The sequence below is a fragment of the Bufo bufo genome, chromosome 6, assembly GCF_905171765.1.
Source record: "Bufo bufo chromosome 6, aBufBuf1.1, whole genome shotgun sequence".
NCBI lineage: Eukaryota > Metazoa > Chordata > Amphibia > Anura > Bufonidae > Bufo > Bufo bufo.
In genome coordinates, this window is record NC_053394.1 from 173,622,761 (window position 1) to 173,639,028 (window position 16,268).

The following is a 16,268-nucleotide window of genomic DNA, read 5'->3' on the forward strand; positions in this document are numbered from 1 at the left end:
GTCTTCTCTCAGTGAGCTGCGCAGTTTATATACAACTATGGAGACTGTACAGCAGTTTTACAGTCTTCTCTCGGTGAGCTGCGCAGTTTATATACAACTATGGAGACTGTACAGCAGTTTTACAGTCTTCTCTCAGTGAGCTGCGCAGTTTATATACAACTATGGAGACTGTACAGCAGTTTTACAGTCTTCTCTCAGTGAGCTGCGCAGTATATGTACAACTATGGAGACTGTACAGCAGTTTTACAGTCTTCTCTCAGTGAGCTGCGCAGTATATGTACAACTATGGAGACTGTACAGCAGTTTTACAGTCTTCTTTCAGTGAGCTGCGCAGTTTATATACAACTATGGAGACTGTACAGCAGTTTTACAGTCTTCTGTCAGTGAGCTGCGCAGTTTATGTACAACTATGGAGACTGTACAGCAGTTTTACAGTCTTCTCTCAGAGAGCTGCGCAGTATATATACAACTATGGAGACTGTACAGCAGTTTTACAGTCTTCTGTCGGTGAGCTGCGCAGTTTATATACAACTATGGAGACTGTACAGCAGTTTTACAGTCTTCTCTCAGAGAGCTGCGCAGTATATATACAACTATGGAGACTGTACAGCAGTTTTACAGTCTTCTCTCGGTGAGCTGCGCAGTATATGTACAACTATGGAGACTGTACAGCAGTTTTACAGTCTTCTCTCAGTGAGCTGCGCAGTTTATGTACATCTATGGAGACTGTACAGCAGTTTTACAGTCTCCTCTCAGTGAGCTGCGCAGTATATATACAACTATGGAGACTGTACAGCAGTTTTACAGTCTTCTCTCAGTGAGCTGCGCAGTATATGTACAACTATGGAGACTGTACAGCAGTTTTACAGTCTTCTCTCAGTGAGCTGCGCAGTATATATACAACTATGGAGACTGTACAGCAGTTTTACAGTCTTCTCTCAGTGAGCTGCGCAGTATATGTACAACTATGGAGACTGTACAGCAGTTTTACAGTCTTCTCTCGGTGAGCTGCGCAGTTTATATACAACTATGGAGACTGTACAGCAGTTTTACAGTCTTCTCTCAGTGAGCTGCGCAGTATATGTACAACTATGGAGACTGTACAGCAGTTTTACAGTCTTCTCTCGGTGAGCTGCGCAGTTTATATACAACTATGGAGACTGTACAGCAGTTTTACAGTCTTCTCTCAGTGAGCTGCGCAGTTTATGTACAACTATGGAGACTGTACAGCAGTTTTACAGTCTTCTCTCGGTGAGCTGCGCAGTTTATGTACAACTATGGAGACTGTACAGCAGTTTTACAGTCTTCTCTCGGTGAGCTGCGCAGTTTATGTACAACTATGGAGACTGTACAGCAGTTTTACAGTCTTCTCTCAGTGAGCTGCGCAGTTTATGTACAACTATGGAGACTGTACAGCAGTTTTACAGTCTCCTCTCAGTGAGCTGCGCAGTTTATGTACAACTATGGAGACTGTACAGCAGTTTTACAGTCTTCTCTCAGTGAGCTGCGCAGTATATGTACAACTATGGAGACTGTACAGCAGTTTTACAGTCTTCTCTCAGTGAGCTGCGCAGTTTATATACAACTATGGAGACTGTACAGCAGTTTTACAGTCTTCTCTCAGTGAGCTGCGCAGTATATGTACAACTATGGAGACTGTACAGCAGTTTTACAGTCTTCTCTCAGTGAGCTGCGCAGTATATATACAACTATGGAGACTGTACAGCAGTTTTACAGTCTTCTCTCAGTGAGCTGCGCAGTTTATATACAACTATGGAGACTGTACAGCAGTTTTACAGTCTTCTCTCGGTGAGCTGCGCAGTTTATATACAACTATGGAGACTGTACAGCAGTTTTACAGTCTTCTCTCAGTGAGCTGCGCAGTTTATGTACAACTATGGAGACTGTACAGCAGTTTTACAGTCTTCTCTCGGTGAGCTGCGCAGTTTATGTACAACTATGGAGACTGTACAGCAGTTTTACAGTCTCCTCTCAGTGAGCTGCGCAGTTTATGTACAACTATGGAGACTGTACAGCAGTCTTACAGTCTCCTCTCAGTGAGCTGCGCAGTATATATACAACTATGGAGACTGTACAGCAGTTTTACAGTCTTCTCTCGGTGAGCTGCACAGTATATGTACAACTATGGAGACTGTACAGCAGTTTTACAGTCTTAGACACACAGATTGTTGCCATTCACAAAAGTTTCTAAGAAGTTGACTGTTAAAAAATATTTTTTCGAAAACCTTTTTGCGCAGTCTCACCGAGAGTGTGATCATCTATACAGTTGTCTGGGTCAGGAGCTTGGGTTGGACGATATCAAAAATATTCCCACGATAACGATATTAAGAAATTTATCGCGATAACGATATAAATCGCGATAAATGCCCATTTAGAAGAAAAAAACACTAGGGGCCACAAGGAGACATTATACTGTATGGGGGCAGCCACAAGGAGACACTACTGTATAGGGCAGCCACAAGGAGACGTTACACTGTATGGGGCAGCCACAAGGAGACACTACTGTATAGGGCAGCCACAAGGAGACGTTATACTGTATGGGGCAACCACAAGGAGACGTTACACTGTATGGGGCGGCCACAAGGAGACGTTACACTGTATGGGGTGGCCACAAGGAGACGTTATACTGTATGGGGCAGCCACAAGGAGACACTAATGTATAGGGCAGCCACAAGGAGACGTTATACTGTATGGGGTGGCCACAAGGAGACGTTACACTGTATGGGGCGGCCACAAGGAGACATTATACTGTATGGGGCGGCCACAGGGAGACGTTACACTGTATGGGGCGACCACAGGGAGACGTTACACTGTATGGGGTGGCCACAAGGAGACGTTATACTGTATGGGGCGGCCACAGGGAGACGTTACACTGTATGGGGTGGCCACAAGGTGACGTTACACTGTATGGGGCAGCCACAAGGAGACGTTATACTGTATGGGGCAGCCACAAGGAGACACTACTGTATAGGGCAGCCACAAGGAGACGTTATACTGTATGGGGCGGCCACAAGGAGACATTATACTGTATGGGGCGGCCACAAGGAGACGTTACACTGTATGGGGCAGCCACAAGGAGACGTTATACTGTATGGGGTGGCCACAAGGAGACGTTACACTGTATGGGGCGGCCACAAAAAGACGTTACACTGTATGGGAACAGCCACAAGGAGACGTTATACTGTATGGGGGCAGCCAGGCAGCCACAAGGAGACGTTAATTGTTATACTTTTATATGTCATTTTTCACCATTTCGGGTATCTGTAACTAGTCAACTGACTTCTAGTAACAAAAACATTATAGGGTTAATTCAACCTCCCAGCCTCTGATCAGCCCCCCAGCCTCTGATCAGCGCCCCAGCCTCTGATCAGCCCCCAGCCTCTGATCAGCCCCCCAGCCTCTCATGTGCCCCCCAGCCTCTGATCAGCCTCTCATGTGCCCCCCAGCCTCTGATCAGCCCCCCAGCCTCTCCCTCTCATCAGCCCCCTCTGGTAACTCACCCCCCCCCCCCCCCTAGTATTAATCATTGGTGGCAGTGGCCACAGGGTCCGCCTGCCCCCCCCCCCCCATCATTGGTGACAGTGGGCAGTGCCCCCCCCCTCCCTCCCCAGTATTAATCATTGGTGGCAGTGGCCACAGGGTCCCCCTCCCCTCCCATCATTGGTGGCAGTGGGCAGTTCCAATCGGAGTCCCAGCAGTGTAATGCTGGGGCTCCGATCGGTTACCATGGCAGCCAGGACGCTACTGAAGTCCTGGCTGCTATGGTATGTCAGTGAGCAGCATTATACTCACGTGCGCCGTGGCCGCCGGTCGCTCCTTCTTCTGTCTGTGCGGCGCATTGCTAATGCTTATAGCATTAGCAATGCGCCGCACAGACCTATGAGAAGGAGCGCTCGGCGGCCACTATGAGTATAATGCTGCTCACTAACATGCTGCTCACTGCCCACTAACATGCAGAGACTGAAGAACATTCCCGGGACCTGACCTCTGACAGGACGCTGTGATCCGCGCAATTAACCCCTCAGGTGCCACACCTGAGGGGTTAATTGCGCGGATCACAGCGTCCTCTCAGAGGTCGGGTGCGGGGAATGCGAGTCACAGAATAAGAGCGCCGCCACAAGCGGCCAGCAGGTATCGGCAGTGGTATCGGGGACATTTGCACGAGTACAAGTACTCTGCAAATGTCCAGTATCGGTTCATGCTGGGGCGGGCCATATCGCCGTTTTTTAATACTGCGGTATATCGTGATACCGGTATATCGCCAAACCCTATCAGGAGCCTGAACCATAGAGCATTGGGTCACATCTACTAAACCCAGGAGTTTCATACAAGTCTGCAGGAGTAAGGCTACTTTCACATGGACGGATCCGTTCAGAAAATGCATCCGTTCAGAACAGATCCGTTTGTATTATCTTTAACATAGCCAAGACGGATCCATCATGAACACCATTGAAAGTCAATGGAGGACTGATCCGTTTCCTATTGTGTCAGAGAAAACTCAGTTTTGGTGTCCGTCTCCAAAGCGGACTGGAGACTGAATGGAGGCAAACTGATGCATTCTGAGCAGATCCTTTTCCATTCAGAATGCATTAGAATGCAAACTGATCCGTTTTGGACCGCTTGTGAAAGCCCTGAACGGATCTCACAAACGGAACCCCAAAACGCCAGTGTGAAAGTAGACTAAGCTGTGCAGACATCTCTAAATAAATTAGTCTACAATCCAGGGGGGAAACGCGTCAGACCCGATGTACTTGATGATGTCTAGACAGATGTGAAACTATGCTGTTTTGTAGACACGTGGACCTAATGGGTCTGTTGATATCTAGCTAGCTCTCTGGCCTCTGATACAACATGGCACACGCTGTTCTGTCAGTGAGACCTGCTACTAAGCTGCGTAATATCAATCGAAAATCAGTAACCACCTCTTCTCTCCTCTCCCTTAAAGGGGTTGTCCAGGAATAAGTAGCAATACTGTCCTGTATACTTTATTGAAGACTGGAGGAGCATTGTATCAAATAGAGCGCATACAAAGACTCACAAGTATAGAAAGGTGATAGACTTTTCCAGTGTATGGACGGATGGCCATGTTTCTCCGCACGACATTCATACATTGGCCACCACGGAAGCATGCTACCACAAGATTGTCCCAAATTGGTATAAGGGATTATTTTAGATCCTCTCTCTGCTTTTACATACCGCCACTGAATATATGGAAAACCATTCTAAAATGGGATCAAAAGACTGGGTTTTTGTACCCAGATGATTGGGACCATTATGGTCTGTGGGCTTCATGATTTGCTTATAGGGGTTTTCTGAGATTCTTATATTGATGGCCAATCCTCAGGAAAGGTCATCAATATCAGATTGGCAGGGGTCCGACAACTGGGACCCCTGCCAACCAGCTGTTTGAAGAGGCCATGGCATAGCGGTCTCTTCCTAGGCCAGTGGCGTCATGTTCATTGGTCACGTGGTCTAGATGCAGCTCAGTCCTCGCTCCATTCAAGTCCCATTGCACTGTATCACCTGGCATAGAGGGGCGCCATATTTGAGCCCATTGCAGTGCCCTTTTTTAGGATGTAATATTCATCGCCAAGTAAGAAAATATGCCATGGCTGACCAAAGCGTAAAGACTATTTGCACTTTTACTTTGATTATCATTAGCCTGTCTCAATCTCCACTCCATTGACGAGGTCTGCTCTGAAGCCATTTCCAGGGAACAGGATCTGAGAATTTAGATTTTTTCCCCAAAAGCATGAAAGGGTCCGGACAGCACCGAACACTGTTTCATAGAAGCTTACTGTGGGCAGGCAGGATGGGTGGTCTCTAATCTCTAATAACTCATTTTCTGTATGAACATAAAGATCTGGTGCATGAGCTCGCCATCTGCCCTTATACACTACAGGCCTACAATAAATAATGTATAGCCAAGACATATGGACCAGTAGGTGAACAGACCTAACAGACATACATATACAGGAGGCGCCCCCACCTCACACCTATCGCATATACAGGACATTTATGCACGTACATGTATGTATATCAAAATCCTCCCCTCTCCATCGCTCCCGCGGCAGCCATGATGTGTTCACAGGAAGCTCCGCCCCCATCGACTAGCCAGAACTCTAGAGCGGCGGCCATCTTAACAGCGACTATAACACGTCCCCAGCTGACTACGAAAACATGGCTGCCGACCCGAGGACGTGTGTGTTACATTCCTCACTCCCCCTAGCGCGGAGTGTTCGGAGTGTATGACATAATAAAGAGCAGCCGACATGTTGTTGGGAGTTTACATTTAGTGAGGGTGGAATGAGCTCGAGCTTCTTGTGCATGTAATCCCCCAGTGTTGTCTGCGCCTGACAGGTGAGACGCGGCCTCTAGGGCTGCAGGGGAGGACCAGAGCACAGTGCATGTCTTTTATGTAGCTGGAGGGGACACGATGTACATACACAACGTTCAGTAAATGTAGGGGTACATGGGGGGACTGTTACCTGTAGCTGTTATAGACTAGTCACTGGTAGTAAGAACAGGCAGAAGTTTTCACACTGTGGGAGCGCAGATTGAAGTCTGTGCTACCACTATTGGGCACTGCACAGAACAGCACCACCTAGTGGCTGGGGCACCACTTTACCGTCACACACCATACAGTCATCCTATTGTCACTTTATACCAGGCTGTAACTCTGTTCCACAGTGCCCACCCCACCCCCTCTTTGTACCCACATTGCATACTGGTGTTTCTATAGACTCAGGTACCCAGCAGTCAGTAGCCACAGGTACAGGAAAACTATTGAAGTCTGATTCCTATTAAGCTTTCCAATAGAAGATGGTGTTTGTGGACTGTAATGGATGTTAGCCATAGAGGGGGGAGGGTGACCCTTTGATGAAGGCTTTCATGGTGACTTTCCTGTTTAGTTGCGTTCCTTCTTGTTTTTGATGACACCTTTGTTCGGTTCACAGAAGGCATGGTTGAGGCTGCTCTTTGTTAGAAGAAGTTACTCCTGGTTAGTCAATGGAATTTATTTTTCAGAAGATGGTCCTTATTGATAATAACAAAACATTACTGGTTAGAAGAAGGCATTTTTGGTTGGAGGAAGACATTTCATAGGTGAATGTGTTCCACAATAGAAGAAGACATTCCTGACTAGGCAAGGGTGTTCCTGATAAGGAGAAGATGTTTTCAGGTAAAAGAAGGAATTAGTAGAAGATGTTTCTGGTTAGACAAGGGCATTCTCAGGTTCCTGGTTAGAAGAAAACATTCCTGGTTAGCCAAGATCGTTCCAAGTTGGAAGAAAGCATTTACTATGCAAAGTTCAAATGGTATGTCCATCACTGTGATGTCTCCTTAAAACAGGAACTTTATGATAGCGAGGGTAAAATACACTGATGCGTTTCGGGCTTCTGCTTTGAGAGAGTGTTACTTGCATTTTACACCCCTTCATCCATAATAAAGTTTCTGTTTTATGGAAACAATGCAGTTCTGGACATATCATTTAAACTTTGTCTTGGAGCTCCAACTCAATCCGAGCCACGCTGCTCTCCAGGTGAATTTTATTTTATCAGATTCCACTGTAGCTGGTGACTAGTGCTGTTGAGCTAATATTTGCAAAGCATTTCCTATTTGGTGAAGGTGTTCATGGTTAGAAGAAAGCATTACTAATAAGAACATGTTTGGGATGAAAGTAGGGTTACCTGGTTAGAAGGCAACTTTTTTCATGTTTCTGGTTAGGTGAGGACATTCTCGATTACAACAGCATGTTCCTGGTTATATAAGAGCAAAGTTTGTCTCACTAAAATTAAAGGGAAACTGGTAAGAAACAAGTTTCCTACTGTAGCGTCTTAATCTTTCAGAATCTCAAATAAATAATGGGGGGAATGTATTAAGACTATCGTTTTGTATGTTAGTCTTAATAGCTAACCCCGCCGGTGTATGATGCATCAGGATTAAAAGGCAATAATTCTGGCACATTGTTCGAAGTACCGTGCGCCAGAAAAAGAAAGCGAAGCAAGGAGGGTAGCAAAGATTTCTGGTCTAATGTGCACTATCTTTTTGGCTTTCTATTGTTACATGAGTCAGGCCATGGAGTTGCCACCCCTGGCCCATGACCTGATGTCCACACCCTGCCCACATTTTGTATAAGTGGTGAGGGAGGTGAAAAAGGGCAAAAAGTGATGATTTTTTTGCACAAAATAGCACTTGCGCAAAAATTTGCAACTTCTCTATGTCTGAAAACTGCACATTTTTCCCCAATGTCTCTCTGTGCTTGATGGCTAGCAACAGGTCCAGCCACAAGAAGTGACCACTTGATTCTCTTAGTCCTGTGGAGAACAGCATGGTTGCCTTCCATACTACAGAAGTGCTTGTGGTGTGTATAGCAGGCACCTAATTTCCACATCTGCTTGCATTTTCTTGAAGATTCTCAACTAAACATAGAGTAAAAAAAAAAGTAGTCAGCCACCAATTGTGCAAGTTCTCCCACTTAAAAAGATGAGAGAGGTCTGTAATTTTCATCATAGGTACACTTCAACTATGAGAGACAGAATGGGGGAAAGAATACAGGAAATCACATTGTAGGATTTCTAATGAATTAATCGCTATGGAATGAATGGCGCTTTAATAATTGGTTCAATAAAAAAGGTTAGAAATTGATGGAAACGCCATCAAAATGGTTTGGAAACAGCATTAAGAGGATAGCTGGATGCGTCTTAGACTCCTATTATGTATGACATACAATAGACAAGCACACAAAGGCTATATGTCAAAAGCCAGGTATGTACAAGCCATCCATCTATCCATGAGACAGATAACAGCCAGCATACCTTACAATGGCAGCCTTGTGCACTATGAGATATTCCAAACCAGCTCTCATCTGACTGAGAACCAGTAAGCTTCAAAGTTAATTCAGATCTGTTGGATGGCTTGGGTGGACCTGCACACCTAGATCAATATCATTAGGGCGACAAAAAGTTTTCTGATTGTCCTAACATAATATTCAATAACCTTTCTATACAGTTTTGTCATGTAAAAACTTATTTGCATAAACATGGGCATATAGGAAAGACATGCAACTGAGCAGAATCTGCCTTGTTTTTCAGCTGTCATAAGACTATGAAAACCAATAGATGACACTATTGAGTTATGAACAGCGCCATCTATTGGTTTCACAGTCTTATGACAACAGACTAATAGTTTTGTCAGAAGACTATGAAACCAATAGATGGCGCTGTTCATAACTCAATAGCGCCATTTATTGGTTTCATAGTCTTCTGACAAGAATATTAGACTATAAGTCTTATGACAAGCTTATTAGTGTAGCCTTTTGCATGGAAAATTCGCAATAAAAATTTGCGATTAGAATATTCGCGACCTACACTGAGTTATTACCCAGCTTTCCCAGTGTCAGATATCTTCACTGAGTTATTACCCAACTTTCCCAGTTTTTAATTTTATCACTGAGTTATTACCCAGCTTTCCCAGTGTCAGATATCATCACTGAGTTATTACCCAGCTTTTCCAGTGTCAGATATTATCACTGACTTACTACCCAGCTTTCCCAGTGTCAGATATCATCACTGAGTTATTACCCACCTTTCCCAGTGTCAGATATCTTCACTGAGTTATTACCCAGCTTTCCCAGTGTCAGATATATTCACTAAGTTATTACCCAACTTTCCCAGTGTCAGATTTTATCACTGAGTTAATACCCAGCTTTCCCAGTGTCAGATTTTATCACTGAGCTATTTCCCAGCTTTCCCAGTGTCAGATATCATCCTAGTGTAGATCGCAAATATTCTAATCGCGAATTTTTATTGTGAATTTTCCATGCAAAAGGCTACACTTATAAGCTTGTCATAAGACTCATAGTCTAATATTCTTGTTAGAAGACTATGAAACCAATAGATGGCGCTATTGAGTTATGAACAGAACAAAACTATTAGTCTGTTGTCATAAGACTGTGAAACCAATAGATGGCGCTGCTAATTTGCATGTCTTTCCCATATGCCCATGTTTATGCAAATGAGTTTTTACATAACAAAACTGTATAGAAAGGATATTGAATATTATGTTAGGACAATCAGAAAACCTTTTGTCTCCCTAATGATATTGATCTAGGTGCACAGGTCCACCCAAGCCATCCAACAGATCTGAATTAACTTTGAAGCTTACTGGCTCTCAGTCAGATGAGAGCTAGTTTGGAATCTCTCATAGTGCACAAGGCTGCAATTGTAAGGTATGCTGGCTATTATCTGTCTCATGGATAGATTGATGGCTTGCATATACCTGGCTTTTGGCTTATACGGTAGCCTTTGTGTGCTTGTATGTTGTAGATAATAGGAGTCTAAGACACATCCAGCCATCCTCTTAATGCTGTTTCCTACCATTTTGATGGGGCTTCCATCAATTTCTAACCTTTTTTTGTGAACCAGACACCCTCTTCTCTTCTTCAGAGCAGGGTGTGCCTGGTTTGATGCTCGGGTCTCCCATTGACTTTCATTGTATTAAAATGAACTGCATGCTCGCTCAACACTAGTGTCCACCAGACTTGTACATATGCTAACCCGAAGAAAATCTATTTAAAATTGGTGTGTTTAAAAACTGTAAAATACAATGTGCATTTGTTGTTCACTGCAATTACATTGTTCATTATTGTATCTTGATCATTGTAGACCTGTTCCTTGGAGTTGATCAAAGCTAATTAAGTCAGAGGGAAGCTGCTTGCTATTGCCCTGATGGGATATGTAGACCTAACAGTGGCAAAAAGTTATCATATAGCCTAAGATAAATTCTGGCTCTATGTGATTTTTTTATATTCAAGACCGAAAAAGGGGATCAAATACGGTCATGGAAAATTTTTAATAAAATTTAAAATTATTTTATAATGATGAAAAATACCGATCTTGTGAAAGTGACCTTAGTGATCCGAATTTTGTCAGTAAATATGCAACATTCTTGGAGCCACTACATGGTACCTATATATGTATTCTGAAATCACGTGAGCTCATTGACAGTTATTTAAATTGAGTTTGTGAAGACCCAAACACATCCATAACTTTAATATCATGGTTTTATAAAACTGGCTTTAAAGCGTACCTGAGCTTTCCAAAAAAAATAAAAAATTGTGTGTAATGGCAGTGCTTCATTGTACAATCATAACTGTGAAGGAATAGGTCTTTTTGGCTCCCCTAATGTCTTCCTCGCCCAAGTTATTCCCCTCCTCACATGCACTGCTAAATGCACTTCTCTCAGAAGCAGTGGGCCTTTTATGTAAGTCTTAACAGTTTTATACTGGAAGTTACTTCCCTTCCCTTACCTCCCACCATACTTGTTTTCATCTAGAGAGCTTACACATCAGGCTCAAAGCTGAGTTGACATCACAAATAATAATTTTAGGTGCCACATGAAAGATCACCCTATGTACCATTATACAAGACAGTTATTGGGAACACAAGTTTGTATGACCAATAATTGTCCCAAACCTTAACTCGTGTAAATGTGCCCTAATGTTATAGGGACAACTGTGCTGTCACCCATTGTCATCTATTAGAGGAAGCAAGCAACAGGGAAATTGTTTGCCTTTGAGATAAGCATTATCAAGGTTGTCTTACAGCAATTTTTTTTTACCTCCTACTGAGGTAAGGCGATCATTTGAGTAAGGGTAGGTTCCCACCATCGTTTAACTGATCTGGCAGGTTGTTCCGGCAGAGAACAGTCTGCCAGAGCTCACCGGATACTGCCATTCTCTGCTAGACCCCATTGACTATAATGGGATCCGGCCTCTTTCCGGCATGAGTGACAGGTTTCGGACGGGCAGAAACAGCAGCATTCGCCAGATCTGTATACCTGCTGGATCCCATTATAATGGTCAGCTCCAGCAGGCTGTTCTTTGCCAGAACAGCCTGCAGGATCAGTTAAACAGAGGGGTGACCCTACCCTTACAGATATCTTAAGTGGTTAGTGCAAGTATTCATATATCAAAAGTGTTAATGTTTTTAGACTCACAGTCTTGTTTGACTGCCCTTCAGCTTCTTGTCCTATCATTACCTGCTTCACATAGACCTGCTTTACTACCTCACACATCTGCAACTCCAAACCACTTGACATCGTGATCTCAGACTGTCCACATTGTAGCTGTTGGGCTCTGTTGCCCCTTACCCGTTTTTCATTGACAACACACCACCCATTGCCTAGCTCATCTCTAGCCTTCTAGTTCCAGTGTTTGTCCTCTCTGAGGCATCAAACCTAATGTCCATACAGCTATACACATCTACTGTACATACAGGTCAGGATAAAGACATCATGTACGCAGAGGACTGCATACAGATTCAATGCAGACGTTGCTCTAGTTGGTTTTGTACTCTGAACCACTGGGAGAATACATAATATTTTGTTTGAGGAAACCTTTTGCTGTTTAATTTCGGCAGGTATTCTACTTCCAGAAGATGGAAAAAGACAGAAATCAAATGACTGACAGGATATTAAATCTTACACTGGAGATCATCTACCTACTGACTGGAGAAGTGAGGGAGTTCAGGAATAAGATCACGTGACATCTCTTTTATTTATTAAAAAAAATCATGGTTAATAAAACATATACTGAATATTGAGAATAAGTGATATGTTTTTGGAGGCAATAGATTTAACCGATCATAATTACAGATTATTCTCCTGCCTCATACTGGACTCTTTTGTTATGCTGCATGTGTGCACCTTATAGAGGAGAATGATCCTTCAGTTATTTTCCATAGTACATGAACCACTACAGTTTACTTGCAACTTATTTTATTTCTCCCCATGTTTTGTATCATGCAACTCTCTAGGACTATGTACCTGCAAAAAAGTCAGATGAGGTTGTGAACCCAAGCAGTTGCCACTCAGAAGGACTGAGCAGGACCCAGAGTCCTAGTACTGTGTCTCCTACTCACTCACGGACACATGAGAAAATCAATGAAGAGAAGAAGATCTTAGATCTCACCAACAAGATCATTCAGCTGCTGACTGGAGAGGTGAGCGCTGCTGGGAATGCTGGGACATTGTACACCAAGGTTGTAATATGCCTGACTGATGACTCTGTCATTGTGTGTGTGTCAGGTTCCTGTAAGGTGTCAGGATGTCACAGTCTATTTCTCTATGGAAGAATGGGAGTATTTAGAAGGACACAAAGATCTCTACAAGGACATCATAATGGAGACCCACCAGCCCTTCACATCACCGGGTAAAATAGCCTTGTTTGATATTGGATTTTGATTTGTCTAAAAGACACTACTAATTACATATGTTACGTAGTTGGTGTGTCAACCAACAGATTTGACTGTAGGACTATGTACCTGCAAAAAAGGCAGATGAGGTTGCTACACCAATCTGTTACCCCTGAGCAAGACCCAGAGTCCTAAGGATGTTATCCTTAGGACAGCATTGTGGCTCAGTGGTTAGCACTGTTGCCTTGCAGCGCTGGGGTCCTAGGTTCGAATCCGAACAAGGACAACATCTGCATGAAGTTTGTATATTCTCCCTGTGTTTGCGTGGGTTTCCTACGGGTACTCCGGTTTCCTCCCACACTCCAAAGACATATTGATAGGGAACTTAGATTGTGAGCCCCATTGGGGACAGCGTGTTGCTAATGTCTGTAAAGCACTGCGGAATATGTCAGCACTATATAAGTGCATAAAATAATAATAATAATCCTGGCAGTCCCCTAGTTTTCATCCTTTAACCCCTATACTATTCACCCCTCAGAAGGACTGAGCAGGCCACTACCTTCTGGAGTTCTGTCTGTATGGTTGAGTTCAATAGACAACAGTGCACTGAGGGATCAGGCAAAACCATAGTCAGGAACCGGCCAAGGTCAGGCAGAATACGAGCTATACAGTAAACAGTCCAAAGTCAGGATGAGCAGCACAGGGTCAATACGGAGTACAAACACAGGTAAAGTCAGGCAGCGGATGGTTAATGTCCAGAAAACAGGATGAAGTTGGTACACAAGTAGACAAATAAAATACACGACACTTAGCAGGAGGTCTGCTCAGCCGGGACAGAGGTAAGTGAGCAGGGCTGCGGCAGCCATGAGCCGCCAATGTAACAACTTAATTTAGGTCTGACCTGATTTAGATCTTCTTGTCCAAATCTGAGATAGAAGGCTTAAAGCTGATGTCAAACATTGAGAGGCATTGTAGTTATTAAAAAGAGAAGAAGAAAAAAAGCTGTTGTGTAAGCCTTCCCTTCTATATGTTTCTTCTTGGCATTGTTGAGTCATCCACAAGAGAAATGTGGAAGAGCATTAGCAGAATGACTCTAGGGAGAACCCATGGTGCCCATAGTTAAAGCAGGGTAGGTGTTGTTGCCCCACTTTACACAGTGCCAGTACATAATAAATATCCACTATCAACAATGGACAATTGGCTGCAATAATAGGCTAAAAATGGTCTTGATGTTGGAAAACCATTTCTTCCGACATCTGGTAAAAATCATTTTCATAATTAGCATGGTATAGATATTTATATACACAATCATGTTCTCTTTTTATTTTTCACCAACAGATAAGGTCAAAATTTCTCAGAGAGGATTTCACTCCACTTTTCATCCCCCTTTTTACATAGAACAGAATAAGAACTTTAATAAGTCTAATCTGAGACCAGAATTGTTGAAACTATACAAAACAATTGATCGACCTGGAAAATCTGTAAGTGATGAATCAGAGGACTCTTCTTCTAGTGAAGACGATGATTTCCCACACAGTGACCTTTACATACACACTCAATACACAGCTACTGATGGCCAAGCCACAGAGTCCGACTCCAGTGATGAAGACGTAATTTATATATCCACACAACAAACTCAAACAAAACATCCTCCTCTATTTAGGAGAGAAGAGCCAATGCCACGGAATGCAGCAAACCTCTTACAAGTCTACAACCCAAGAGCTTTAGCCTACAGACCAGCCCCTATTAAACAAATTCCCAAAACTAACATCAACACAGAGAAAATGAATGCCATGTTAATAAAATATGGTGAATTCAACAGGAATTTTAACATGAAACCAGCTCCTCCACCTCCTCAGCAGTCATTACAGATGACCCGGAGACTGTTCACCTGCACTGAGTGTCCAAAGTTTTTCACTGGTAATGCAGAACTGATTAGGCATCAGCGTGTTCACAGGAGAAAGAAACTGACTTGCTCCGATTGTGGGAAGCTTTTCCCATACAAGTCACATCTGACTAGACACCAGAGCGTTCACACAGGGGAAAGAGCGTTTGTGTGCTCGGAATGTGGGGAGAACTTCATCTGCAAGTCACACCTAGTGACACATCTAAGAACCCACACAAGAGAAAAGCCTCTTGTCTGTCAAGATTGCGGCAAACATTTCTCATGCAACTCTGCTCTCATCACTCATAGGAGAATCCACACCGGAGAGAAACCCTTTGTTTGCCCCATCTGTGGGAAGGCCTTTGCTCAAAGTTCAAACCTTCTCTCACATCAGAGAGGGCATACTGGAGTGAAGAAGTTTATCTGTCGCCAGTGTGGCAAGAGCTTTGCCCAGAAAAATGACCTGAATAGACATTTGAAAATCCATAGAGGACAAATTGTTTTTCAACATATGTAGAGCTTTTTTGACTTTAAATAAAACCTGTTAACCTTTCAAGTACTATAAGGTGTTGTTAATTTTATATGGCCAGAAGTAGACTTTTACCAGATTGTCCACCAAGACAGTTTATAGGATTGTTAAAGGGCTTCTGTCACCCCACTAAACAGTTTTTTTTTTTTTGTTACTTTTAATCCCTATACTGCGATTTATGCATACATACTGTAATTAATCATTTTGGTTCAGCAGATTATGTTAAAAACTTACTTTTAAAATATGCAAATTACCTTGCTACCAGCAAGTAGGGCGGCTACTTGCTGGTAGCAGCCGCATCCTCCTATCCTAAAGACGCCCCCTCCGCATGTTGATTGACAGGGCCAGCGGACGGGATCTCTCTCTGCTGGCCCTGTTTGCATTCAAAATCTGGCGCCTGCGCCGTACCTGTCTTCAGTCGGCGCAGGCGCACTGAGAGGCGGACGCTCGCTCGGCCGCTCCATCCTCAATGCGCCTGCGCCGATGACGTCACATCTACACCCGGCGCAGGCGCATTGAGGAAGGAGCGCCGAGCGAGCGTCCCCCTTCTCAATGCGCCTGCGCCGATCACGTCACATCTACACCCGGCGCAGGCGCATTGAGAAGGGGGACGCTCGCTCGGCGCTCCTTCCTCAATGCG

General features: G+C 43.8%; 2 protein-coding genes across 3 annotated transcripts in view; one reads left to right on the forward strand and one right to left on the reverse strand.

Annotated features, from left to right (window-relative positions):
* LOC121006090 overlaps positions 1-6,170 on the reverse strand; it is a 48,852-nt gene extending 42,682 nt beyond the window's left edge. The window contains exon 1 of the mRNA XM_040439008.1: positions 6,050-6,170. The gene's annotated coding sequence lies outside the window, so the exon portion shown is untranslated. The remainder of the gene's footprint in view (positions 1-6,049) is intronic.
* Positions 6,171-6,277: 107 nt separating this feature from the next.
* LOC121006080 (zinc finger protein OZF-like) lies at positions 6,278-15,652 on the forward strand. Of its 2 annotated transcripts, XM_040438984.1 has the most exons (6): positions 6,288-6,381; positions 7,146-7,201; positions 12,441-12,536; positions 12,837-13,022; positions 13,108-13,231; positions 14,553-15,652. In XM_040438984.1, the coding sequence occupies exons 3-6, from the start codon at positions 12,459-12,461 to the stop codon at positions 15,614-15,616; spliced, it is 1,452 nt and encodes a 483-aa protein (XP_040294918.1). In that variant the 5' UTR covers positions 6,288-6,381; positions 7,146-7,201; positions 12,441-12,458; the 3' UTR covers positions 15,617-15,652. The 2 variants fall into 2 exon arrangements, with proteins under 2 accessions (XP_040294917.1, XP_040294918.1); XM_040438983.1 differs by lacking the exon at positions 7,146-7,201 and having other exon boundaries at positions 6,278-6,381.
* Positions 15,653-16,268: the final 616 nt, after the last annotated feature.

What these genes read in the sequence shown, in the direction of transcription:
- LOC121006080 (XM_040438983.1), top strand. Translation starts at nt 12,459, where the DNA reads ATGGAAAAAGACAGAAATCAAATGACTGACAGGATATTAAATCTTACA. An exon ending in TCTACCTACTGACTGGAGAA is followed by an intron (nt 12,537 to 12,836) that starts GTGAGGGAGTTC and finishes GCAACTCTCTAG; the next exon opens with GACTATGTACCTGCAAAAAA. An exon ending in TTCAGCTGCTGACTGGAGAG is followed by an intron (nt 13,023 to 13,107) that starts GTGAGCGCTGCT and finishes TGTGTGTGTCAG; the next exon opens with GTTCCTGTAAGGTGTCAGGA.